The 26,182-nt window shown below is 48.0% G+C and overlaps 2 protein-coding genes across 5 annotated transcripts in view; one reads left to right on the top strand and one right to left on the bottom strand.

Annotated features, from left to right (window-relative positions):
* C8A (complement C8 alpha chain) overlaps positions 1 to 16,886 on the top strand; it is a 66,825-nt gene extending 49,939 nt beyond the window's left edge. Inside the window, exons 8-11 of one of the 2 annotated variants that reach the window (XM_008540106.2) lie at positions 6,703 to 6,834; positions 7,999 to 8,156; positions 12,246 to 12,468; positions 16,206 to 16,886. In XM_008540106.2, the coding sequence (XP_008538328.2) occupies positions 6,703 to 6,834; positions 7,999 to 8,156; positions 12,246 to 12,468; positions 16,206 to 16,357 (665 nt within the window). In that variant the 3' untranslated portion in view covers positions 16,358 to 16,886. Of the gene's footprint in view, positions 1 to 6,702; positions 6,839 to 7,998; positions 8,157 to 12,245; positions 12,469 to 16,205 lie in introns of both variants that reach the window. The other variant, XM_070591901.1, reaches the window with a different exon arrangement.
* Positions 16,887 to 25,709: 8,823 nt separating this feature from the next.
* Positions 25,710 to 26,182, bottom strand: part of C8B (complement C8 beta chain) — a 36,285-nt gene continuing 35,812 nt past the window's right edge. For all 3 annotated transcript variants that reach the window (XM_070591865.1, XM_070591858.1, XM_070591873.1), the window contains one exon: positions 25,710 to 26,033. In XM_070591865.1, the coding sequence (XP_070447966.1) occupies positions 25,882 to 26,033 (152 nt within the window). In that variant the 3' untranslated portion in view covers positions 25,710 to 25,881. The remainder of the gene's footprint in view (positions 26,034 to 26,182) is intronic.

Here is a 26,182-nt window from a genome sequence, read left to right as displayed (position 1 = left end):
GAAAGTCTTTGCCTGGCACATAATAGATACTTATCAAATGTGGGTTTCCCTTGATCTCCATCAGTCCCTCTCGCTCAGTTTATACTACAGCTTACACTGCAGAGAAATTGATGAAAACATTTGTTTTCACAAACTCCTCAGGTTCCCTCATTCTCTAATTTTCCAGTTCAGAATCAGGAACCCAGTCCATTCTATGCATGCTGTGGCATTTCTGACAAGCGTAATAATAGTAAGCCTTAACCGTGATTGCTAGTTCTGAGCCAGGCACTACCCTAAGCACTGTCCTCAGCCTAGATTAACTCATTTAACCCCCACAACAACGCTGTGAGGTAGACAGTGTTAAAATCCCCATCTTACACATGAGAAAACTGTGGCACAGAGAGGTGAAACAATTTGCCCAGATAGGAAGTGGGCATGGGTGAATTCTAGCTCAGGCAGTCTCCATTTCAGAGCCTGACCCTCGGCTGTACTGCCTCTTGTCATGATCAAAATCGTCTAGAAGGAGCAGAGTCCTTGAAGATAGCCCCATACCAGCCAGAAGGGAGCCTGGGGTTGCATTCCCCACGTTGCCCATTGGGAGCATGGATTTCTTTTTCTAAGCTGCTTTGTAGGATGAGCTGGTTGTGGAATGAGGGATTTGGTAAGGCCACTGCTACTCCTGCCACACAATGAGCGTTTCCCTGCAGAGTGACACTAGTGAGATGAAGTGGAGTGTGCAACAAATGTGGGTATAGCATACCTTGCATCAAACTCTGATTCTTGGGTTGGTTAGTTCTGTAACTTTGGACAAATTACCTTACAATAGCAAAAATAACAAGATTTGTTGAACACTTAATTGTGCCAGACTTATATTTGAAACTATTATCATCCCTGTTTTACAAATGGAGAAAATAAGACGCAAAGGTTAGTAAGTTACCGAAAACCATACTGCTTCTGAATGGCGGAACTCTGACTCCAGAGTTCACACTTTTAACCGCCATAATTACTGCCTTTCCCAACCCCAGTGAGCTTGTAACACAGGTAAATCCTCCTGGCCCCATAAGATCATTGTGAGCCTCCAATGAGATGATGCAGATGAGAGTGCCTTATAAAGTATCAACTCTTAATCAAGCATGGGATATTACAAAGATGTGATTTGTATCATCAATTGAAAGAAGACCTGTGACTCCAAAAACATTTTAGAGATGTTGTCTAGATAGATTGGAATCAGCCCATCCCTGAGCACTCCTGGGGGCCTTGTCACATGCCAGGCTCTGTGCTGAGCACTGCAAACCCAAGAGATGACTTTGTAAGTTTGCAATATAATTGGAAGAACAGACCAAGAAATTGACAATTACTAGGATATGCTAAATACTATGCTGGAGGGAAGCAAGGGGACACCTGGGGGACACACGGATGCCATGGGGACACAGACATAGGGCATTTGGGAGTGAGGGAAGGCTGAGTGGGAAGAGCTGAGTGGGAGAAACCCAATGAAAGAGGTAAGGGGACTTTCTATTCAGAGGGAACAGCACATGCAAAGCCACAGAGGTACTGATACTATTGTTCTCAGTATCTTGGGAAGAAGCATGAGTTTTAGTGGATAAACAGAAGCACAGAGCGGGCAGGTAAGTCAGCTAACACTTCCCAGATCATACAGCCACTCACTACGCGATCATCTTTTCCAATGTTATGGCACGAGATAGACCATAGGATTCTTCCTTTCCATCTGAGGCTGTCTTTGGGAGCAACCAATACAGCAGAGGAACACAGCAGATAGATTCCAGCAACTGAATGGTGTTTGTTTGCTGCAAAGAGATAAATAATGCATTACACCTGCTGTTTTCTACCTGATGCTTTTAATCTGGGCATGACAGAAGCTTGCTGCATTCTGGCTCCTCAGAAGTCAGGCTGCCTGGTTCTGTCTCCAGGCCACATTGATGCAGCATCTCCAGGGAGGCGTGAGGGCAACTCTCACACCTGCACCCCAGCCGACACCAGGTGGGAAACAAGCAGGAGACATGGTGGCCAGAGACATGTCCTCTGGGCTCCTGGCCTACCAGGCGGGCACACCAACAGTTCCTTTTGGACTAGACTAGAGTGGGAAGGGACCCAGGGGGATCTCCCAGAACTTTCTTGACTGATTCACATGCCCCCCTTTCCCACTCTTGAGTGTAGGTCATGTTGGTCTTCCTGAGAAGAATCTTGCTGCTGGGGACACAAGGCCACTGCATGGTCTCCCTCTGCTCTCAATGTCCTCCTTGCCTTGTCTGGCAAATCCCTACCATCCTTTCAGACTTGTCTCTGGTATCCTTCCTCTGACCCCCAAGGAAGACTTGCTGGCCCTGCTGCCTTCTTTCAAGTCTTCATTACACTGTACGATAATGGTCTCCTGTCCATTTCTCCACACTCGACCGTGCACCCACGAGAGCGAACACTCCTTGGTCCTGTGCTGCCCAGGTGCCTGGCACACAGTAGGAAATCAGTAAGCGCTTGTCAAGGTTGTCTCAAAAGCTCTTCAGGTGTTTTGGCATGCTCTTCAAATTTCAGAATCTTGGCTTTGGAGGAGACATTAGAAGACCATTGGTCACCTCTTCAAACCCTACTTCTGTGCCCCTCAAAGGTGAACAGCCAGCCTCTGCTTGCCGTCCTCCAGGTATGGGGAGCTCACTGCTATGAAACACCTCATCTCCTGGACCTCTGACCAACATGATAGTTTCCCTTATGTGGGGCCTAAACCTGTCTTCCAGCAGCTTCTGCCCTTTTGGTCCCTGTTCTTGCCCTTGTAACCACACAGGCCTTATTTTTCTTGCTCAAGACAACCGTCTGGAGACGTGAATCTAGTTCTATTGATCTCTCTCAAAGAGAGACCTTTCCTCTCTCTTTTTTTTTTTTTTTTTAGATTTTTATCTTTTCCTTTTTCTCCCCAAAGCCCCCCAGTACATAGTTGTATATTCTTCCTTGTGGGTTCTTCTAGTTGTGGCATGTGGGACGCTGCCTCAGCGTGGTCTGATGAGCAGTGCCATGTCCGCGCCCAGGATTCGAACCAACGAAACACTGGGCCGCCTGCAGCGGAGCGCGCGAACTTAACCACTCTGCCACGGGGCCAGCCCCCCTTTCCTCTCTTTTTCAGGTGAGCATCCCCCATCCCTCAAACTTTCCCCAAAGGTTATGGCTTTGAATTTCTTAATTCTCATGCTTATTTCTCTCCAATCATACCCTATTTTCTTTCTTTCTTTCTTTTAGTTTATTTTATTATGGTACAAACACTTAACAGGAGATATCCTATTTTAACAAATTTTTAAGGAGACTGTATTGTATCCTTAACTACAGGGACAATGTTGTTCAGCAGATCTCTAAAACTCACTCGTCTTGCATAACTGAGACTTTATGCCCGTTGATTGGCAACTCCTCATTTCCCCCTCCCCCAACCCCTAGCAGTCACGATTCTACTCTCTGATTCTGTGAGTTTGATGATTTAGATACCTCATATCCATGGAATCATGCAGTATTTGTCCCTCTGTGACTGGCTTATTTCACTCAGCCTACCTTCCTCAAGGCTCATCCATGTTGTTGCGTACGGCAGGGTTTCCTTCTTTTTTAAGGCTGAATAGTGTCCAATGAATGTCCTATTTTCTTATTCCTTTCAGAAGTGTGGCCAAGTGCTACACAACTGCTCCAGTCGTTTTTCTGCTCCTCTGCCCGGCTCTGCTCTTTGCTTCCATCTCCTTGGTTCTGCGTCTTGGCTTCCAAAACCAGTTTCAAGGCCTAGATTTGGCACCAGGTTTGACCTCCTCCACCCCGACCTCAGCTCGCTCGTCTTGGTGTCTCACGGGTACTCTGTAGGCAGCCCTGATTTGGCATTCCCCCAGAGCTCCTGACAAGAGACTCCTCTTCTAGTCCTGGTGTATTGAAACAAGCCACTCTTGAGATGCAAATTAGTGTTCGTTTAATATATCTTACCAAACCTGCTGGCTTCTCGAGGACAGGACCTTACTTACTCAGATTTGCATCCCATTCATATTAGTTTATTCTCACAGTGTCTACATTGCCCAACACATGATGTGCTGGGGATGGTACATTGTAGTGCCTACTAAATTATCCTCTCTGACAGAAGAATTGTTGAGTCTGATGCAAAAACTGGAAGTAGTGAAAACACTACAGGCTTCTAAGCAAGACAAACTTGAGTTTGATTCTCAGCTCCACCGTTGTTTTTAGCTGTATGGCCTTAGGCAAGATAATGAACCTTTATGAACTTTGGGCATCTCAACTGAAAATGAGAAGTGTGGCCTAGGTGTCTATGGGCACTTTTAGCCCTCCGGTTCTGGTACCCTATTTTGGGGTCCTCAGAAGGCAATTCTTTACAGTCAAGTCATGCTACTCAAATCAAGCTGGAATTCTCTTCTCCCAGGACCGCGTGGCAGGCTGTCGGCAGCCCCTTCATGGGCATAATGACACCGCAGGCACCCTCCAGCCCCAACTAATCAGCCGGTCCTCTGGCTGTAATTCAGCTCTCCACCACTCACCTAAGTAATCACTCCAGCTTCTGCCCGAGAATTCCTTTCACCCACTTTTGTTTATCACCGTTGAAGCATTTTTTAATCAAAACAATTAAATATGCAAAATCGTCCTCAATTAGTAATGCATTAAAAACTAAAAGTGCTTGAACGGAAACGGTGGAAGAAGCCCTTTGCTCAGTGCTGAGAGCTGGCGCTCAGAGCATCGCTTCTCCCAGGGTCGTTCCGCTTGGGAGGGGTTCCGAACCTGGCGCGCATGGTCACCGAGGCTGCGGCTGAAAGGGGCCTTGGAGACGAGCAAGTCCAACCCCTTCTCTCCATAAGTGGGAAACCGAAGCCCAAGACGATCACAGGCCCTTTCTAAGCTCCTATAGGGTGGCAGTGGCTGGAATTTGTTCTGTTTTACTATTTTAAAAATACAATCTGTATATATTTAAGGTATACAACATGATGGTTTGATACACACATACGAAGTGAAGTGATTATTGTAGTCAGGCTGATTAACATCTCTCCTCCTCGCACAGTTACCTTTGGTGCATGTGATGAGAGTGCCTGAAATCCACTCTTCGTACATTTCCAATAGTCAGTACAATATTATTAACTATGGTCCTCAGGCTGGACATTAGATCTCTGTATTTAGTCATCCTACATAACTGCCATTTTCTTCCCTCTGCCCTCTGACCAGCATCTCCCCATTGCCCCCACCCCTGCCCTGGTAGCCACCACTCTACTCTCTGCTTCTATATATTTGACTGTTTTAGAGCCCACATGTAAGTGAGATCATGCAGTTTTTTTTCCTTTTTGAATCTGGCTTATTTCACTCAGCACAATGTTCCCTAGGTTCATCCATGTTGCAAATGGCACGATCTCTTTATTTTTTAAGGCTGAATAATATTCCGTTATGTTTCTTTATCCATTTATCTGAGTGACTAGGATTTGAATTCAGGATTTCTGACTGCTAAGATTGTTGCCGTCAGAAGCCCTTACCAAAGGACTTATGCATTCATTTATTCACTCATTTTTTTCATTCAACAATCATTTATTCTGAAAATAGTTACTGAACTCCTCCTCCATGGCAGACATTGTCCTGCTGTGCTGACAAGAGTGGTGAATAAGACACAAGTTGATGACCTCATGGAGCCTGCAGTTTAGTGGGGATGCAGGCAGGTCAACTTTGTTGCTCAATACTCCCTTGAAAATACTCAATCTAATTCTTAGCTCATTTGAATTACAGGTCTAAACAATTTTTCCTTTGTGGTTGCCGGAAGATACTGGTAAAAGTTATTGTATAGTTGCAGTTAAAAGTAATGACATTTAAGAAATACAAACTCCAGCTCACAGCCTTTAGCCATAGATAAAGTTGAACTCTTGTTCCAGTCTACTTCGCTGGCCTTATCTTGCCAGGCTGACCAAGGGTTGGAAACCCAGCTTTGTTCCTTTACAGGCTGTGGGATCAGGGCAAGATGACTTTACTACTTGGAGAATTATGTTCCCCACCTGCCAGATGCAGGTTCCTCAGTGGGTCCTCATATGTAGACAAAAGCAGAGACAGGTGATGTGGGACTCAGTTCTCGTGGGGTCAGAAGGTAGACAGACTCCCCATGGAGATCTATCTATCTTCTAACAGGGCTCTGACCTCTCTGGGGTGCAAAGAGGACCTGGGCAAAAGGAATAGTGACAAATGTAATCATTCAGACCCAAACAAAGCACATTGGCAGCTCTGAAGAAAGAGGGGAGTATTCTGGCCCAAAAATGCTTCATGGAGTAAACGATATTTGAGTTGGAGCTTGAGTGGATTTTGGAAGGATGGTAAAAAGGAAGAAGGGAAGGGGCAACGTGTGAAAAATTGCCAAGTGAAAATGGTGCCAATCATGGGCCAGGCACCGTGCCAGGCACAGGGGTTTATGGAAATTGATGAGATAGAATCACTGCCTCAAGTGGGCTCCGTGGAGAATGTGCGAAGACGAGGGAACGAGCACTTTTGAGCAACTAGTATATGCAATACATGTCCCTTCTCATTTCAAGAATAATTTGGGTTAAAACTGTACAGAAGAGAACACTGAAATTGGGTTAAAGAACTTGGATTTCAACCCAGATCTCTTCGACTCAAAACCAAAGCTAGCTTTTACGACTGTGAGCTGGTTGTACCACGTTGACTCTCTTTTAGCAACTCCGCATCTTGTGTTTCCCTGTCTCCCTACTGCAGGTCTTAGCAGCGAAGACATCCAGACCTGCTTTGGAGTCTCCCTGGGCATCACCTACGACGATACAAATGGCACACAGATAGGAGGAGGGCTGTCGGGAGGACGTTGTGAGAAATTTGAGGATGGCAAAACTGGCGAGTATTTAGTAACGGGTCTCCCAAAAAGAGAAGCCAGACTTTCCCTAGGACACACGTTCAGGGCGTGGATACTATTTTTTTCCCCTTAGTTGATTCTGTTTCAGTCAATGGTCACACTCTGCAGCTGCTAAATACCCCAAACCAATCACCTGTATTGGCTCTATTTTGAATTCACCGTGGGCTGAGACCACCTTAGAAATACTTTCTGTGGTGCAGCCTCCTGGATTTCAAGCACCAGATAAAGGTCTAAGTAAGAACTAGGATGAAAGGAATATGCAGACAGAACCTGGAAAATCAACTGTTAGGATGAACGACCATCGTGTTACAGTCCAGAGGGAGGAAACAAGTCTGCTGAGAGTGAACAATACGGCTACCAAATTCATGCTCAAAGAATAAGTATTAGAGAAAGATTGTACAAGAATATTTTGTGGCATTTCCCGAACAAGTCAATATGAGCGTTCATGTATTCATTCATTCACTCATCAAATGAGTATAGGATAATTTTTTTCAGGTGGGAGACACAGAGGATGCAGGGATGATGAAACAGTTTATAGTGTAATAGATGAAGTAGCTATGAAACAGGTTCAAGTTACTCCCATTGCATTAGGCTACTCATGCCTTGGGGCCTTAAGTCAAATTGCTTCTTCTCTCTGATGCCCTTCCCTCCTCTCTCCAGTTACCTGCAAAGATTCATTCACTTTCATAGACAACTAACCTTTCTTCCTGACCACTCCCCCCATCCCTGCTATAGACCTAGTCACGTCTTTCTCTGCACTCCTACTGAGCCCCATAGAGACATCTGTCATAGCACATATAATACTTAATTGAATCTATTTGTCATATAGCAGGCACTGAGTAAACATTTGACATATAAATGAATAAATGAATGAATGAATGATCATCCATTTTCCCATCCTCTCCCTTCTCCATGTTGGGGTAGGCTGTCTTCCCAGTGTTTGCTCTAATCCAGGGGTTGAGTCCATTTCTAAGTCTGGGTCCTTCTCTTCTGCCTTGTCTGCTAGTTAACCGAGCAAGATAGAAGAAAGTGGGACAGTTCTAGAAGAGCACATAAACTTGTCCTAAATCTTATTAGTGGAGCTTGCCAACCAGTCCTCTGGCTTTTTGGGAAATGAGCTAATGCAGTTATCCTCTTGATGGCAGAAAGCAGCAGGAAGACCATGGCGGTGGAAGACATCATTTCTCGAGTGCGAGGTGGCAGTTCTGGCTGGGGTGGTGGCTTGACACAAAGTGAGAGCATCATTACATACCGTTCCTGGGGGAGGTCGCTAAAGTATAATCCTGTTGTTATTGATTTTGAGGTAAGTCTTTTCGCAGTTGAAGAAACTCTATGTCCACAGGGAATGAAAGTGAAGCCAACCAGATCATTTCATATTTCTTATTATAAGCCCATCAAAGAACAAGATTAAATGGAATGGCCACTGAACTGGTGGCCTTCCCCACGCCTGGCTATAGGGAGCGCGGAACTTTAGACCCGGCCACGGGAGAGCTGGGATCAGAAACTTAATATCTGGTCAGTACCCAGTTTTACACTAGTAGTCCTGGAATTTCTTCAGGGTTAGGCCACATTGAAAAAATAATAATTTGCATTTATACACAAAAGACTTTAAAACTCCTATTTGCTGAATTGAGAGTTGGGCCAACTTTTTCTGTGAGAGACCAGATAGTACATATTTTAGGCTTTGTGGGTCTGGAACAGTCTCTGTCACACCAGTTCTTTTGTTTTTTTTACAGCCCTCTAAAAATGTAAAAACCGTTCTTAGCTCAAGGCCAGACAACAAGCAGCTGTGGCTTGTGTGTGCACCCAAGCAGTAGTTGCCCGCTCTGCTCTAAATGATCTCCTCTCATCACGTCAACCTCTGGCCCGGACATAATTATCCCCATTGAAAAGATTAGGAAACTGAGGCTCCAAGCAATCACATGAATGGGGTAAGGTCACAGAGCTCACAGGCAGCTGGATCTACATCTCAGAACTTTGGACTTCATGTCCAGTTCTCACCTCCCTCTGTCCTAGCACCTTCCTGAAAGCCATGGTTTCCAACCACTAGGTGTGATTTTGCTCCCCGGGGCACATTTGGCAATATCTGGAGATGTTTGTGGTTATCACAACTGGGAGGGTGCCACTGGCATCCAGGAGGTAGAGGCCAGGGATGATACTAAACATCCTACAGTGCACAGGACAGCCCCATAACAAAGAAATAAATATCAGGCCAAATGTCAATAGTGCCAAAGTTGAGAAACACTGCCTTAATTAATTCCCTGACCTCACAAAGGGAGTAAAATTGTCTTCAAACTGCAAAGGAAGTGGATCATCCAACCAGTTGTCAGCTACTTCTATTCATATGCAAGCTCAGTCCATTTTAAAGAAAAGAGTTGTATTTGGGGCTTTTAAATAAAATGTTATTGTTTTCTTCTCATTTCTCCCTACCCTTGCCCATTTTTCTACATATATGTAAAATCCCAGGTATGGATACATTCCTCCTCTTAAAACATGTACCAACAGTTCAACATAAAAGTCTATTATAAACTCTGCTCTCTATGAAGAAAGAGGTCAGATGGATTAACCCTGAATTCATTTCTTCTCCAATAACTAAGGGACCATTTTCACGCACCTGTAATTCATAGAGGGTCTGAAAATTGCTATCATCGAGCTACTGGTGATTTGGGCAAAAACTGTAAAATTGATATCAGGAGTAATATATAAACTTTCATGGGCAAGAGGTGAAAAAAATTTTGTGTCTGAGCAACACTTCCAAGGGAAAGGCTGACATTCAAGGTTTGGAGAAGACCAAATACTTTCTTTGGGGAAAGAGAGCCTGGGTTTGGGGCGAGAAAGATATAGTTTGGCTCATGGCTCAGCCACCTTTTCAGTGTGTGACCTTGGACAAGTTACTTCATTTGCTGAGCCCCAGTTTCCTGCTCTATAACATGGGGATAATAAAATGTTATGTCACATGGTTAGGGAGAGAGAACTGGGTATTTAGTAAATGTTAGTCAAAATAGGTTCATGGAGGTTAAGTAAGCTGGCCAAATCTCATAGCTGGTAAATGGCAGCGTCCAACTTGAGCCATCCCGACTGACTCTAACCCCCACAGTCTCTTCACAACCCCTGTTGCCCACTGAGAAGTTTGGATTCGACGCATTAAGCTGCTGACAGGTTACAGGGCAGGAAAGCGACATAGCTAGAGCTGTGCTTTAAAAAGAGAATGCCACAGAGGTAGGAAGGATGAATGGAAGAGAGAGAGACTACTGACAAGGAGGCCAGTTTGGCCATTATTTGGAAACTGATGCACACAGTAGAAACAGTAGAAACAGTGTCTTATTCAGTTGCATATCCCCAGAGCTAAGCAGTGCTTATTTATGGCAGGTACTTAGAATGAGTGAATGTAGAAACCGGGTCACATTATGATTCTGTGTTATGTTATATATTATTGTGTGTTGTGTTTTATTGTGTCGCTATATATCATGCCACTTGCCTTCTCTGAATCTGTCTTCTCATCTGTAAAATGGGAAGAAGACCATTGCCAACATCTTTCAAGCTCTAACATTCGAAGATTCTTTTTCTGCACCCCCTTCCCTCCTTTAAGACCCCGCCAGCCCCTCCCCAGGAGGGCCCCCTTTACTCTGCCTGAGGGTTCCAGGAGGGAGCCATGAGAGATGGGGCACTGAGTTCTGAGCCCTACTCAAAGGTCAAAGGGGAGTTGCCTAATGGTCCTGCCTTCTCTGGACCTGAGTCAACTTTAACTAGGGCCACAGGGCAGCCCATTCTGCACTGATTTCCTGACAAAGGGCCAGATTCCCTGAACTTCCAGTAAGAGGCCTTCTCCCCTTGGCTAGGGGCCCAGCCAGTCCCTATGTGACCAGCCCGGTAACCTCAGCAGCAGCCCCTGACCACAGGCCAAGGTCTGTGTGCCACAGGTCTTTGGGTGTACATTTCCAGGAACCCATTCAAGGCTCTTGCCAGTGCCCTCCAGGGACCCTTGACTCCGGGGAAGTGAGGTGGCTCCATGTGGCTCAGTCCTCTCTGAATTGCACTATGACCTTGGCAAGTCACACCCCTCTCAGGGCCTTGGGTCACTCTCCTGTAAAATGAGAGATTTGTAAAAAAGCTTTCACTTTAGGGTTGCATGTTAAAATATATAGCATTGTAAGCATGCTGAAGATAACCACACGTACATGCAATTTGAAAAATAGCGGCTTTATTTTTTACTATGATCACATCTATCTAATGAAAATGGTGCTTTATTTTATATTGTTCTTCCCTTTTGCAACAGTATCTCACATTCATTACTTCTTTAGATCCTCATCAGAATTCTTGGAAGCAGGTCGTTATTCCCCTTTTATAGATAATGTGGCTCAGGTTTAGAGAGGGCCAGTGAAGAGTTCGGGGCCATGTGGCAGAAGGGGAGCAGCATTTATGTAGCTTTTGCTGTGTGACAGGCTTTCCCATCTGTCGACTTTCTTCTTCACGATGGACCTGGAGGGTAGCACTGTGATCCTCGCTATACAGACAAGGCAGGCAGGCTCTGTGTGTGCCCTGACACATCACACAGCTGGAGTGGTGGAGCTGGCGTTTGAAGCCAGATTTTCTGGCTCCAGATTCAATGCTCTCTACTACGCCTACTACTTCCCAACAGGGGGTCGATTTCCCCCCAGAGGACATTGGGCAACGTCAGGAGACAGTTTTGGTTTTCGTGGCTGGAAGGTGCTACCAGCATCTAGTGGGTAGAGCCAGAGATGCGGCTCACATCCCACAGTGCACAGGACAGCCCACCCCAGCCAGCAAAGAATGACCCGGCTGGACATGCAATAGCGCCGAGGTTGGGAAACCCTGGACTATAGTCATTACTGGAATGGGTTGCCTCAAATGTAAATGATCTGCCCCCACCACACACACACAAAACCACCACACTTACACCATTAGGGGAAGTGTTCAGCAGTGGCAACACAATTACCTATCAAGAACTTTATTAATTTCTGCATTGAAGGATGACAATCAAAAACATACACACACACAAATACTTTACACTCCTGCTTCCGAAAAGTGCTGGAGGAGGCAGATGAGTTGACATAGGTGCCTTCTGAGCTCTTGTCTTCCTCTGGGATCGGGGGACCACAGGTTTCAGAGTTAAGCAGGTCCATGTTCAGAGTGGCTGTTGTACTTAATTTCATGATCCTGAGCTAGTCCCTCAGACACTCGGAGCCTCCACTTCTTCACCCAGGCTGGGGAGGTTAGTACCTGCTTCATGGAGTGGCTGCAAGGATTGAATGCAGTGAGATAAAGTTGAATGTCTGTAGCAGGCCTTCCAGAAGCTTGACGGCCAGTTCTTGGGCTCTGAGAAGCTGGACAGAGCCCAGGGAGGGGCCCTCTGTTCTTTTTGTACCTGCAGATGCAGCCCATCCATGAGGTGCTGCGACACACGAACCTGGGGCCCCTGGAGGCCAAACGCCAGAACCTGCACCGGGCCTTGGACCAGTACCTGATGGAGTTCAACGCCTGCCGCTGTGGGCCCTGCTTCAACAATGGGGAGCCCATCCTTCAGGGCACCAGCTGCAGGTGTCAGTGCCCCCTGGGTCGTGAGGGCCTTGCCTGTGAACACATGAAGCTGGAGGGTAAGGCCCCTACATCCTCACTCGGGTTCAAGCCTGGCCCAGCTCAGAGGGCCAGCACGGAAAGGCCTTTGGGGTTCCCAGCCTCCCCTCTCCATGCCTCTTGCCCGCTACTCTAGGAACACACGCTCTGAGCTTTATGGCTGACCCCCCACATTTAATGGTTCTTATGCTTTCTCCCTGCCATCCACACTCTCTCTCAGATGAGGTCTGTTTTTTACCAAGGTGCATATGGACAGCAGGGTTCATTTCTGGAGGCGTGTATAAGTTTCCTAGGGCTGGCCATAACAAGTCCCCACAAGCTGGGGGTCTTAAAGCCACAGACATTTATTGTCTCCAGTTCTGGAAGTTGGAAGTCCAACCTTCAGGTGAGGTAGCCAGGTTGCTTACTGAGAATTTGATAGGAAAAAGATTTAAGTTTGCTTGTTGAGATATTGTGGCTGCTATCTTCTGGGTTCTGAGGGAGACTTCCCTGCCTGTCTCCAAGCTTCTGCTGGTTGTTGACAATGCCTCACATCCCTTGGTTTGTAGATGCATCGCTCCAATCTCTGCCTGTCTTCACATGGTGTTCTCCAGTCTACATCGCTGTCTTCTCTTCTTAGAAGAACACTAGTCATTGGATTAGGACCCACCCTAATCCAACATGACCTCACTTTAATTTGAATTAATCTGCAAAGACCCTATTTCCAAATAAGGTCACATTCACAGGTAATGGAGGTTTGGACTTGAACATATCTTTTGGGGTGACACAATTCAATCCACTACGAGGGTTAAGTCGTTGTCATTACAGTGCAAGGAGTTATGACTAAAAACAAGGTTGGGGCCAGTTAAGCTTAAACATGAAGAGCTGCAGCAGGAACCAACTGGTACCAAGGAGAAGGCTCTCAAATAGGGTTAGACAGCCTTATCCCTTAGAGATGAAGAAGTCTGGAGACCTGCACGTGAATCTCAACTATTTCACTAACTTACTTTGAGACACTGCTTAGTCACTTCTTTTGTCTGGGGCTTATCTTATCTTTCCTATCTAAGTTACCTTTGAGCTCCAAGAATCTCTGGGCATTCTCCAAAACCTAAGCCTCCAATTTTCCATGCATACGAAACTGCTTATTTGGTACACGGAATGACGGCAAAAACACAGGGGCTACCAAATCAATCTCAATTGGCAACTACAATGAAGAAAATGCACAGAAAAAAGAAGTCGGGATGGGTGTATATGTCTAAGGCGTTACTCTTGGGCCCATAAAACAAACTGGTAAAGCACAGGGTAGATGGGGTGGGAGCCTGGTTTTAAAATGAGGCGATGGTGGGTTATAGTTTCCTCATTGGGAGATAGTTCTAAGTGGGAGGCAGGATAGCTCAGCTCTGGTGTCAGACAGGCCTTTAAATCCCAATGCTGCCTGTTCTCATCCGGGCATCCCCTGTAAAATGGAGATAACATCAGTACCTTGGTTACAGTTTGTATTGAGGATTAAACCAGCTAACGCATGTGGCAGGTGCTATAATGATAAAAAGAGGAAGAAAGAGCTCCATTGGTAGAGGTTCTGCCCTGGGTTGGTGCTTTGTCTTAACCCCTCCTTTGCTGGCTATACAAATGGTGTCCTAACAAGCAGCCTGGTGTCCTGTAAGAGGCTCTGAGAGAGGTGAGCCAAGATGGCGAGAGAATTCCAGAGTCCTAAAGAAGGAGAATGCAGAGACTAAAAACCAAGCACACCAGTTACCAGGGCCATGCCTGGTTCAGTTTCCTCATGTGAATTTGAAAGAGGTATTGCCTGATGGGTAAATTGCGAGAAACAAAGAAAACCACTTGGCTGACACTGCCCAGCTCCAAGGCCTGGGGATTTCTTGACTTTTCAAGCAGAGTGTGGACTGGGTTTCAGCGCCCATTTGCCCCATTGGCCAGGCAGCTTTCCCAGAGGGACCAAAGGTCAATGAACAGAAAGAATAACCCTTATTCTGTGCCAGGCACTATCGCAACACGTCCTGTGCATGAACTCATTTACCCCCCCGAGAACGCTGTGAGATAAATACAGCTATTAGCCCCAATTTACAGATGAGGAAACTGGGACAGGAGGAAGGCAAGATAACTTGCTTAAAATCCTCCAGCTCGGGAATGTCAGAGCCAGGATTTGGACCCAGGCGGCCGGATGCTGGAACCCAAGCTCTTCACTGTTACATTCTACTGATTTACATTCTGAGTCAGCAAATTTGAGGAATGTGAGAGAGAGTCTAAGACGATTGCATTGACTGTCATTTGGGGGAGTAGGGAGGGAGGGTATGTCCCAGTTCATGGTTATCAGCCTGATGTGACTTAAAGGGACAGACATGAGCCCTAGTTGGATAAATATAATTAGCACGTCAAGGGCCCTCAGAACCAGTGATTGCCAGCATACGGACAAAGAGAACAGGGAGTATGGACTACCTACATATGCCTCTTCAATGGTCCAATGCTGAGCTCAGTGGCGGCCATGCTGAGTCAGATGTACACATGATGGGCATTGGAGAAGGGGGACATGATGCCAATGATCTGGGGGCGGTGGCAGGACATAGAGGGCTGGGTCCTCCTCACAGCCCCATTCGTCTTGCAAGATTACATTCAGTCCGTTGCAGGCAGTTCATGGTGTTCCATTAACCTTGTTGCAAGCAGGGTACGGGCATCAGGTGGCCTTGGGGCTATCAGACTGAACTTTCAGCCTGATGGATCAATCTGGCAAGGAAATCTAAGGCTTGGGAGTCGGCCACCATGGGGACCATTGATGTAGGTCACTAGGGATTTTCCCAGAAAATCTTTGCCTGTGAGGCCTGAGTCACAGAGGTGGGAGAAATAGAGACAGAGAGCCCGGCTGTGGCTGCCCCACCAGGGAGTATAATTACAGAGCCGGAAGGGACGTGAAGATAATCTAAGCCAATGATATTCACACTGGGATCTGAGGAAACTTGGGGTCTTAGGGGCTGCCCCAGGGGAGCAGGCAGAACCTGATAGACACCCCACCTTCAAATAGAACGACTCCACTTTCATCTACTTCCACGTTGGGGACCATGTAAGATTTCATTTAAGAAAGAAAAACCAGTAATGAAAAAAATAATGATGGAAAAACTCCAGCAGACTAGTCCATCGTTTTCATTTATAGAGATGACAATTCAGGCTGAGAGTGGAGATGGGCTTGCCCGAGGCACAGAACCATTAGGAGGCAGCAGCCCCACGCCAGGGGGATTGGAGGAGCTGCATTTCCAGAGACAGCCCCGAGTCAGGGCATGTGTTCTGATGTCCCATGCAGAGAATCTGTCACCCACCATGGCCCCATCATCAGAGTCTGAGGGGGTTTAATTTGCAAACTCTCCTTCAAAAGCCCAGCCATCCTCTCCGTAGTAGGGGCATCTGGTTGGCCCTTGTCTGTGAATCCCCAGCTGGGCTGTGCTCCCTGCTCTTCCGCCCTCCAGTGGCTCTGTGTCATTCTTCCAGAGGAGTGCACCTCCCTGCCTTACTCTGGCTATCCATCTTCCGTGGAACCCCGGATTCCAATTTCATGAGATGGGCTCCTGGTGGCCTCTTCTCACTCCATCCAGACTTTCAAATTAAGTGTGAGGCGGCGAGCATGGAGGTCTTGGTTGGCTACACCAAGGCATTTCCCGAAGGAGAGGCTGCAGACCACTTTAGGGCAATGTGATGGGCCTCCCTCCTTACCATCTGGGCTGCTTCTTGTGTGCTAACCTCCTCCTCCCCTGGAAAACTGTCTGTGCAGGAGCCAAGGCGAATGGTCGCTGGAGCTGCTGGAGCTCCTGGTCTGCTTGCAGAGGAGGCACCCAGGAAAGGAGGAGAGAGTGCAATAACCCTGCACCCCAGAATGGAGGCGCCTCATGTCCAGGGCGGGAAGTGCAGACCCGGGCTTGCTGAGGGCCTCTGGGCACCAGCTGGGACAGAAGCAGCGAATGTCACCACCGGCACCCACCGCTGGATAAAGATTTCTTTCAGCTGATGGAAAACGCTAACCGACATGGACTTTTTCTCTGTTCTGCCAGTTCTCAGGCCTAAGACCAGGCTGTGCCATCTACAACCAACTGTTCTGTTACCCACAAAACTCAGTCATTCGACTCCTGTGTGTCGAGTGTTAACTAGAGGCTCAGGCCTGCTCACAACACCTTGGATCATTCAAAAAATCAATGAATAAATAAAGGAGAACTCTCGATCCATGTCTTAGGAGAACTTAGAGGATGTTAGAGGTACCAGGCAGGCAGATGCTCTTAAAACCACCAATGGCCAATAAAAGCATGATGAGAATTATCTCAGTTCTTTGATAGCAATATTTGTTCATTCATAGAACCGTTATTAATTGGGAGACGCACTGAACGTTATTAAAAGACATTAATAAGCAGACGCACTGAAATAATTAAAGTTTGGCTGAAGTTCCTTCAATTTTCCTTCATTTGGACTCAACATTTTCTTGTATTCCTCCAATTAATCTCTCTTGTTTGCTTAAGTTCTTACCACAGATACCACATTTCTCCCAATGGTTTTCTCAAGGCGCGCTATTCTTCCCTTCACTGTGTGTCTCACGGTAGTGACTATATATTGTGTATATTGTATCTGCCGTGACTGTTTGTGACCTGTCTCCCCATAGCCGGGAATCTTGAAGACGGGGCCCAGCTTCATTTGCTTCAGCTCTGTATTCCCAGAGGCCAGGTTGGGCCTAGAATTGGGAGGGACCCAGCAAGCATCTGTGGACGAAGTGAGAGACTGGACTCGAGTCAGTTCAAAGATGTGGTCCATATTGGTCAGCCTCCCAGAGTGGAGCATGGGTCTGGAGGGGCCACCAGTGGGGACAGGTGCACCTTGCCTGCCCCACCTGTGGGAGAGCCAACCCCACCAGCCTACCTCGGTCTCCCCACAGCACCCCAGTCAGACCTCAGAGAGAGAACGTGTTGTGTTGCACTGACTTTTCTGTTCCCCTCTAAGCTTCTCCCATAGATTGTGAACTCCTAGAAGGCGGAATCTGCATTCCCCGTCAGCACGAGAAACGTCTGTTGACTGACATATATATGGGTGCTCTCTATCCTTCTGAAATCCTCAGTCTTTTTAGGGTAATAATAAGACATATACACATGAGACAATTAGAAGGGGTTTTAAGGACACAGGAAGTTAATTGCTGAGTTAGTACAAAATATGTGGCACACAAAATAAGTGCCAAAGGAGGCCAGGTGGGAGACAGATTGACCTTGCCTTGTGTACATGCATTTTCTACACAGAATAGGGCTTGACCCAGGCCTTGAAGGATTTTTGAACTAGGTAAAGGAGGAGACCCTTAAGACAGAGATCCAGCATGTAACACAGCTTGACGGCGAGAAGGAATACTGGGGGTATGCGTAGCGTATACGCATTGGGAATGGGGCATGCGGAAGAGGATGAATGTAAATAAGTTCCATAAATTACTCAGCACAATGCCTGTCTCACACAAAATTATTAGCATCGCCCTTATTGTTATTGTTACCAGTATTAATTAAAGCTTATAGTTTAGAAGTTTATTTCTGAACTCTTCGGATCTTCTATCTGGAAGAAGGAAAAAGAAGATTCCTTTATTTCTTCTTGTCCTGTCTTTAATTTACTTTTTACTTTTTAAGTTAATTTACATTAATAATTCACTTCCCTTCATTATTTACTGGAGAGCGGTAGTTACGTGCTAGAAAGTGACAGGAGGCCAGACTGGCCAGGCCAACTGGCCGCCTTGCAGAGGACGTTCAAGCCTGATCTGAAAGCGGTAGTTCTCAGTCTTGGTTGCACATTAGAATCACCTGCAGAGTTTTAAAAACCCTGATGTCCAGAAGCCGCACCCTAGAAGCATTAAATCCAAACCTCCAGAGGTGGGAGCCAGACAGGAGTAGTTTTAAAAGCTCCCCAGGGGGCTGGCCTGGTGGTGCAGTGGTTAAGTTTAGCACACTCCACTTTGGCAGCTCGGGGTTCACAGGTTTGGATCCTGGGCGCAGACCTATACCGTTCATCAAGCCAGGCTGTGGCATCATCCCACATACAAAATAAGCTAAACACATATGTTAGCTCAGGGCCAATCTTCCTCACCAAAAAACAAACAAACAAAAAGCTCCCCAGGTGATTCCAGTGCAGCCAAGGTTGAGAACCTTTGAGAGTCAAGGAGTTATCACATGTTCTTGGGGAATGGGGTGTGTAGCAAAACAAAAGGGCAGCCCCAGGAAGGCTTAGCTGTGCTATTATCTAGTCTTATCAAAGACCTCTTAAGATTTGTTTTAGATTTTATTGCTAAGGAAACTGAGTCTCGGCAAGGCTGAGCCTCATGGGTCACAGAGCTGGCAGGCGGGCCAGGGTTTGAATGCAGTGTGTCAAGCACGTGCTCCCCCACCCTTGCTCTGCGCTGTCTGCCAGTGGAAGGACTCGTAGGGTTGTGCGTGGGGCCCGAGGAAGAGGGAAGAAACCAGAGGCAAGGAGGCTCCTTAGGAGTAAGTGTAGTAATCCAGGGGCGAGGCGAGACGCTGCGATTAGGCACAGGCCTGGGTCGCCTGTGAGCCAGAATCGCCTGCTGAACAAGGTCATCTTCCTGTCGTCTGCGCCCGAGACCCAAGGCCAGGTCTGTCCCAGCCCCCGAGGCTGCGGCCCGGGGTGGGGGTAGAAATGAGACAGCAGCGGCAGCCAGTTTCAGAAGCAGCGCCCTCCCCAGTCAGCGCTGTTCCTTCCAGAACAACTGGCTCTCACTCAGCGCAGGGCAGAAACCTGGTCACACGCCCTCAGTTCCTTCAGGAGACGGATAATCGAAGATTTTAGAGGTAGGGGACGTAAACGCATGGTTTAAAGATACAATCTTGAGGTTGACAAGGTGTCTTTTGAAAAGTAAATTAACAACAGAATGAAAGCAATAAGGAGAGGCTTTTTCCTTTTTTCCTTCCTTGAGATAGAGGAAGATGTAGAGATCAGCACCCAATGACTCTCCTCTGACCCACGTGCCTTTAGGGTGCAGACAACAGACCGAGGGAGAGGGTAGGCTTCAAACACCACACTGCAGAGATGAGCGGTGGCAGAGAGAGGCCAGGGGCACTGCGAGGAAGCGACGTGACGCGCATTGGCAAGCAAAGCGCACTGCTCGCCCACAAAGACAGTTGAGGCTGCTGCCCCTTCTCTTGGGAAATGGGCGAAGTGCTCCGGCGAGCTCTGGCCAGTCCCCGAGACAGATGCTTTAGGTACGAAGTGAATCAGCCGCGGTCCGGCCATGGAAGACCGTGCGGTCTGCTGGCAGAAGCCTGTGAAGGATGCACAGGAAGCCCAGGGCTCTGTGGGAGCTAGCCCGGCTGCGGAGCAGGGAAGACAGCCTGGAGGAGGAGAGCATGGCCCGTGGGGTCCAGGCAATGAGCAGGAGTTATGCAGAGAGTTGAAGGAGGGGCAGCACGATGCAGAGGAAAAAGCATCGCAAAGCCACAGAGCGGGCAAACCACACGGCGGGGTGGGGGCGGTTACTGCTCAGCTCCTTGGGTGTGGGTGCTGGCCCTTCTCAGGCTGGGGACTGGCTTTTGGTTTGGTCACTGGACCTTACCTGGGGGCAGCCGGTGCTTGGTCCTGGGAAAATGTCCACAGAGTGCTGGTCCCAGCCACTTCCCTGCTGGCCTCAGGTGCGCCTGGTGGTTCAACAGCCCACAGCCATTGTCATAAAGCCCAAGTACTTTCAGCTGGATTCACAAGGTTCTCTCTGATCTGATGTCAGGGCACCATTCCATCTTTCTATCTGTTTTCAGACCCTGTGAGCTCATTGTACTAAAAATCCCCCTTCGTGAAGGAAAGGCCCTCAAATCAAGTTAAAAATTCTGCATTCGTGGCCTTGGGCGGGGGGGGGGGGTTCCTCCCTCCCCTGGGAGAGAGAAAGGAAAACATGTTTCTCTTCTTTATTAACAGCTTAAAATGTGAGAGAAATCCCCCATCCTAACCTGGTTTTAACGAATGGCCTCCGTTGTCCGGGGTCGTCATACGTATCTGACGAATCTATTTATCCATCCACTTTCCTTAGAGGGAGCAGCTAAGAAGTTTTATCTAGTATTTGCTTCCCTCCCCATTCCCATTTTCCTGACCAAGCATGTGGAGTCAGCAGTTGATGGATGGATGGTGTTTGGGATAAAAGGGGCTAGAATCAGATAGTTTTCAGGATATGAACAAACTGGCTTATTAACAAGGAGCCCTGTCTGGCAGGAGGTGGTGGGGAAGGAGGAGTGGACACCAGACAATGGCCAGTGATGGATGAAGGAACACCCGGGGTTGCAAGGTGTAGACGCGAGATAACTGGTGGAAGCAGGCGCTGATAATGGGAGCGCCCGGGCTCCGGAGCAGCCTCCTGCACAGGGGTGAATGTCAGACCAGCCACTTGACTCCCTTTGACAATCCTCCAAGAGTTCCCCACTGCAAAAGCAACCCCTATTTCTTCTCCTTTTCCTTTCTGTAAAATGCAATGTGCATGCTCAGAAGGAGGCAGATGCTGGCAGGGGTGGTTTGTCCAGCACACAAAAATGGAAAGACGGTGGAGCATCTGCCATGGGCCAGGCACTTTGGGGTGACAGCCATCCCTTTGCATATGTCATATCATTCACTCCTTGGGAGTATTGGCCCCATATTCTGATGGGGACACTGAGGCACAGGGAACGTAAGCGACTTACTCGAGGTCGCTCAGCTAGGAAGTGGTGGCCTTGGGCCTTCTGCCTCTGTCTGTCCGCCCCAAAGCCCTGTGAAAGGCTGTGGTTACCCCCAGCAGGGATTCTGGCGAAGGGGCCTCTCCCTGCCTCTGCCACGCAGGCGCAGACGGCCGCCATATGGTGAAGCTGGATCTGTTTCTGCTGCGGCTGCGGTGGGAAGATGGGAGCGCGGAAGCAGCCACCCTCGGACTGAGGCCATTCTGCTGCTCTCGAGCTGTGTGGTCTTGGGCAGATGGCTCAGCGTCTCCGAGGCTCCGTCCATCACCTGTCAAGGGAAGATAATAAATCCTTCCTCTTGCAGGCATTGAGAGGATTAAGCTGGATTAGGCTCGTGAAAGTTCTTTGTAACTGGTAATGCCCTCTGCAAATATTAGTTATTATGCTGTTACATTTTCCCTTAATAACCCAGAGCTTGGCATATAAAAGCGCTCCATGTCCTTTAGTGAGACATTGCCTAGGAGCTAAGCTATTTTGTGTCTTTTTTGTTCTCATGTGTTGTAGTGGGTTTTGCACTGAAGTGTCCTTAAAGCAGTTTTAAATGACTTAAAAATCAACAAACCATAGTTCTTGTTGTTTTGAGAATCCCCAGAAACAATGATGCCAATGATATAGCTACCAGGGAGTGTGGACTTTGTCTCAGGCCCTCTCCTGAGTACAGTAGTTCCTACGATGGTCACAACGGCAGAGGCTGCTAGTGCCCCCATCCCCATCTTAGACGAGGAAACGGGGGTACAGGTGGGTCTGTAACCTGCATGAAGCCACAAGGCTAGTCGCAGAGCCAGGCAGTGTCCGCAGTGCAGGCAGTCTGGCACGGAGCACGCGCTGCTCTCTTCAGCTGTGTTTCCAGTCCCGCCTGAGACATTGTGCCGTGAGCCCCAGGATCTCCAAAAACCCACCCCCAAGTCCTGAATACCCCAGTGTTGGAATCTGGCCTGACACTGAAGAAAGACAACTCAAAGAGCAAACACCATAGATAAACATCTGATTTCATGACAACAGTCAATAAACGGGTCTCCCGGGGACTGAGTGAACTACTCCAGTGTGTGGCTGTGGGGTGTCCAGTGGGCATTCCAGGTTTGAAACAAATCTGCAGAGGAGAGAACGAGGTGGAGGCAGAATGTGGGACGACCACCTTTTTTAAGTTGCCCTTCATTCGTGTCTTAATCTGCCGCACACTAGCAGGCCTTTTAACGCTCTGGGGCTTCTTCATCAACCTGTGACGTGCTTCTCAGGTCTACCCCGGCCAGTGCCTGCAGAGTTTCTCTGCCTTCCTCTGTAAAGTTTCCCTGAAGATTTCTGGCGGTTCCCAGGGTGTCACCAACACCCCTAAAGTACCATCACCTGACACCAGCTGTCTTTCCACCTCTTTCGTTTCACTTTCTTTTGCAAAGTTGCCCACGGAGCTGGCGGAAGCTGCGTCCCTTGGCACTGCAGTGTGGGCTGCCCCCGTCTCAGGGGTTGCTGTGTCCCAAATTTCTCGAGGCCACCATCATGTGCCGCCAATTCATGAACATTTCTCACCAGCCTGGGAGGGGCCTGCCCTTGGCCAGGCTCACATCCCTATTCGTTAGCTCATTCACTCTTGCAACACATATTTGCTGTTGCCTGCTTGTGCCACGCTCTGGGGTGGGTCCTCGGGCTATAAGAGCACAGCAGACTGACACCCGCCCTGCCTTCACGGACACCATATTGAGGAAGAATAGGAGATGGTAAACAGGTAAATGGAAATACAATATCTGCAAAGCCTGGAAACCCTGGTGGGTAGACACACTGTCACTAAGGACATCTTCAAACTGTGAAACAAACTATTTCTCTATCAAGATGCTAACCATAAAGATCCCTGGGGAGAACTGGCCGATGTCCCAAATGCTTTCTGCTCCAGGCCCACTCTCTGCCTGGGGCTTTTTTCATAAGTGTCTGGGAGCAGGCCAGGTCCTCTTCTTTAAAACAGAGATGGCATTTTCCTCTGGATTCTCTGCCAGCAGGTGCTCTGTCTTCCACCCTCCCTCTGCACCCACCTCGATTTCCAGCGTCAGCCCATTCATTTTAAGGATCAGCTTTCTCTTTGAAGCTTTCTCTACGTGTCACCTGGTGATTGTATTAATATCTACCCCATCAAATGCAGAGAAAGATTAAATGAGATAATGTAGGTTAAAAGACTTCATAAACTGAAGAGCATTCTATAATTGGCAGCTATTATTACTATCACTATTGTTAAAATAATTATAATAATTATAATTTCCACAGAAGTTATGTTATTAGCCCAAGGTCACACAGGGAGGCAGCAAAGACACAGGGCCCCCCACCTCCCCCAGCCCGGACATCAAGTGCACGGCGGAGCTCACAGCATTTCAGAGAGTCTTGCTTCTTGCTGTTGGATGCAAAACTCTTCCACATCCAGGTATCTTGTGCTGGGTTCAAGCTTCCAGGACCGCTCCCCGTCTACACGGCGCGGCCTGGGCCCCACGCACACGGCAGCTCCTGCACGCATACGCCGGTGCAAGCTATGGTTGCCAAGATTTTCCAAAAGCACAGTTTGCATTTATTTTGTTTAATTCTTACATTATGTCTCAGCCTCCTCCTAAATGCATTTGCTTGCAAAAAGAGCCACGAGGGGAAGTTCAGCCCACAAATAAGAATATAATCACGACACAGTTTAGCAGTGCCTGGGCGTCACCCGGGTATTCACCGGTGCTCCGCAATTCAATTGTCTCTCCTTCAAGACCATATTTAATAGGATAAACAATTCCTGCTAAATGCAATAAATGTGAACCCGGGCTGTCATCTCCATAATCAACTCAAATTTCCCATTAGAAGCGAGGGCTGTGATTGCGATGCGGAATTTAATTTGGCGGCGCTGGCTTCAACGTGCCGGTGTCGGCTTCGTGGGACCCTCCCATCAAGCAAAGACAGAACTGCTCGTCCCTGTCTCTGGGGAATCTTAAAAGAAGACAGATTATAACTCAAGAAGATTATACGGCCTCAGTATAATGAAAGAGATAAAACATTATTGGATTAGCCTGTTGAAATAACAGCAGACAGCAAAGCAATAATATTAAGGCAAACAAGGCCCAGAGCCGTCAGCTCGATGGCGGGGACACAGGGACGCAGCAAGGCAGACGGAGCCCCCACGCCTGCCGCCACACCCTGGAGCAGTAAGAATCAGCTCCTCCCTGTGGTTGTTCCATCGACTCCGTTCCAGGACGGCTTGTTGGGCCAGACTGGTAGGCAGCGGTGACCGATGCTTTTGTGTCGTGGACCTGCTAAGGCTGAGGCCCCAGCGCCAAGCCCAGGGGCCAACTTGAAGCAGATGATGTGGCTGAGAACAAACTGGTTGAAAATGAATAGGATGAACCAATTCATTGTCAACCAACTGGGTTTTTTTCCCCCAGCAATTTGATTTCAACAAATTATATGAAGTTCTGCAATCAGACAGGAAGCAGCCACGAACAGAGAAAATATTAAGGGGTGTTTTAGTGTGATGGAATGAATGACAGCGATAAAGCTTCCATGATCACTTGACTCAACCTAAAAGAAATATTTTGGTTTTTAGGACCGCGTTTTTATTCTCCTCTTCAAACACCTCCCTCTCCAAAATGGGATTTGCTCAAAAGCACAGGTGAGCACGGTAGACTGCCCAGAGCTGGGGAGGGCACACTGCCCTCCGCCGTCCCCTTGAACTTGGCTGTTCAAGTGCTTCCTCTTCCAGCCACCACCACCCCTCCTCTTTTGTTTTCTTTAGCTTTCTTCTGTCTTTTTTAACTCTTTCATTCAGTGATCAGATTCCCGGGCTCTTGTCTCCAGCTCAGGGTCATCTCTGGGCAGCACTCACGTTACAATTCAGCTGTGCCCCAGAACTCCTGCTTCCAACATACACAACCAGCCCCTCCCTGTGCTCAGCATCGAGGGAGCTGAGGACCGAGGATCCACTCTCCTGGGGACACAGTGGGCGGGGACTTGTCGACAGCACACCCTGCCGTCAGCACTTTCTTCTACATTTTATTTCATAAAAAGTCCTTTGTTAATCAAGCGCCTGCTTATTGAGAGGAAAGAAGCATATGATAGGTGAAGTTGAAACCCTGGAGCCCGAGGGCTCAGGTGCGACACGCAGCTCTGCCCCTTCCTAGCCGTGTGACCCTGGACAAGTCACTCAGCGTCCTGAGCTCCAGGTGCCCAGCTTCTCGTGAGACTGACGCAGCATCCGCCTTATAAGGCTGCACAAGGATGGGGTGAATTAACACGCCAAGCACCACGGCCGGCACACAGTAATCCTTCAATAAATACTAACTGCCACAGCCGTGGAACGCGACAGTGCACTCCTCAGGGGAGAAACATCTCAATACACATAGTCATGGCTTCGTTCCTGGGCACCTGCCGTGTGCCAGTCGCTGCGGGGAAGTAGGGCTTCAGTGTGAATAACTCCCAACACAGTTCCCGGCTGGTCCTTAACGTGAGTGGAATAACATCGGAGAGATGAGTAAAGCGAGGATTGCCAAGACGCTTAAGCCCTCGAGGAGCCTAGAATTACTGTTAACTATTCGCTCAAATCAATGTGTGTTTTACAAATAACATCTTTATTTTAAACATCCTGATGGCACTGCCCTCCACCCTTGGGCCAGCTGCAGGCGGGAGCTGGTGTGGGAGTGAGCCGGCCTGAGCTCCCGGGCTCAGAGCTCTCCTGCTCGCAGTCCGCAGGCGCGTCATCTGCTGGAAGCTCTCCCTTCCTTAACAGCTGAGTGTTTCTGCCGCGGGACCCCAGCAGGGGCGGCCCCCGTTTTGAGGAGGTGGATTGTTGCACTGCCTTTGTCTTGTTTTACGTCCTCCAGAACACGGAGACCAGTTTGACCAGCAATTCCATTTCCCATCAATGGGGACATCTATAAGAAAGAAGGCCAATGAATATTAATTAGCTCTTATTGTACTCTGGTGCCCTACAAGTGGGGTGGGGTATATAAGCCAAGAGCCTTTGGGAATCCGAATATCCGGTCTCGCCACTCTGGTCAACTGTCCTCCTTCCAGGTCATCG

The sequence above is a fragment of the Equus przewalskii genome, chromosome 2, assembly GCF_037783145.1.
Source record: "Equus przewalskii isolate Varuska chromosome 2, EquPr2, whole genome shotgun sequence".
NCBI classification, from domain to species: domain Eukaryota; kingdom Metazoa; phylum Chordata; class Mammalia; order Perissodactyla; family Equidae; genus Equus; species Equus przewalskii.
Note: the sequence above shows the minus strand (reverse complement) of the source record. Positions and strands in the feature narration are given on the sequence as shown.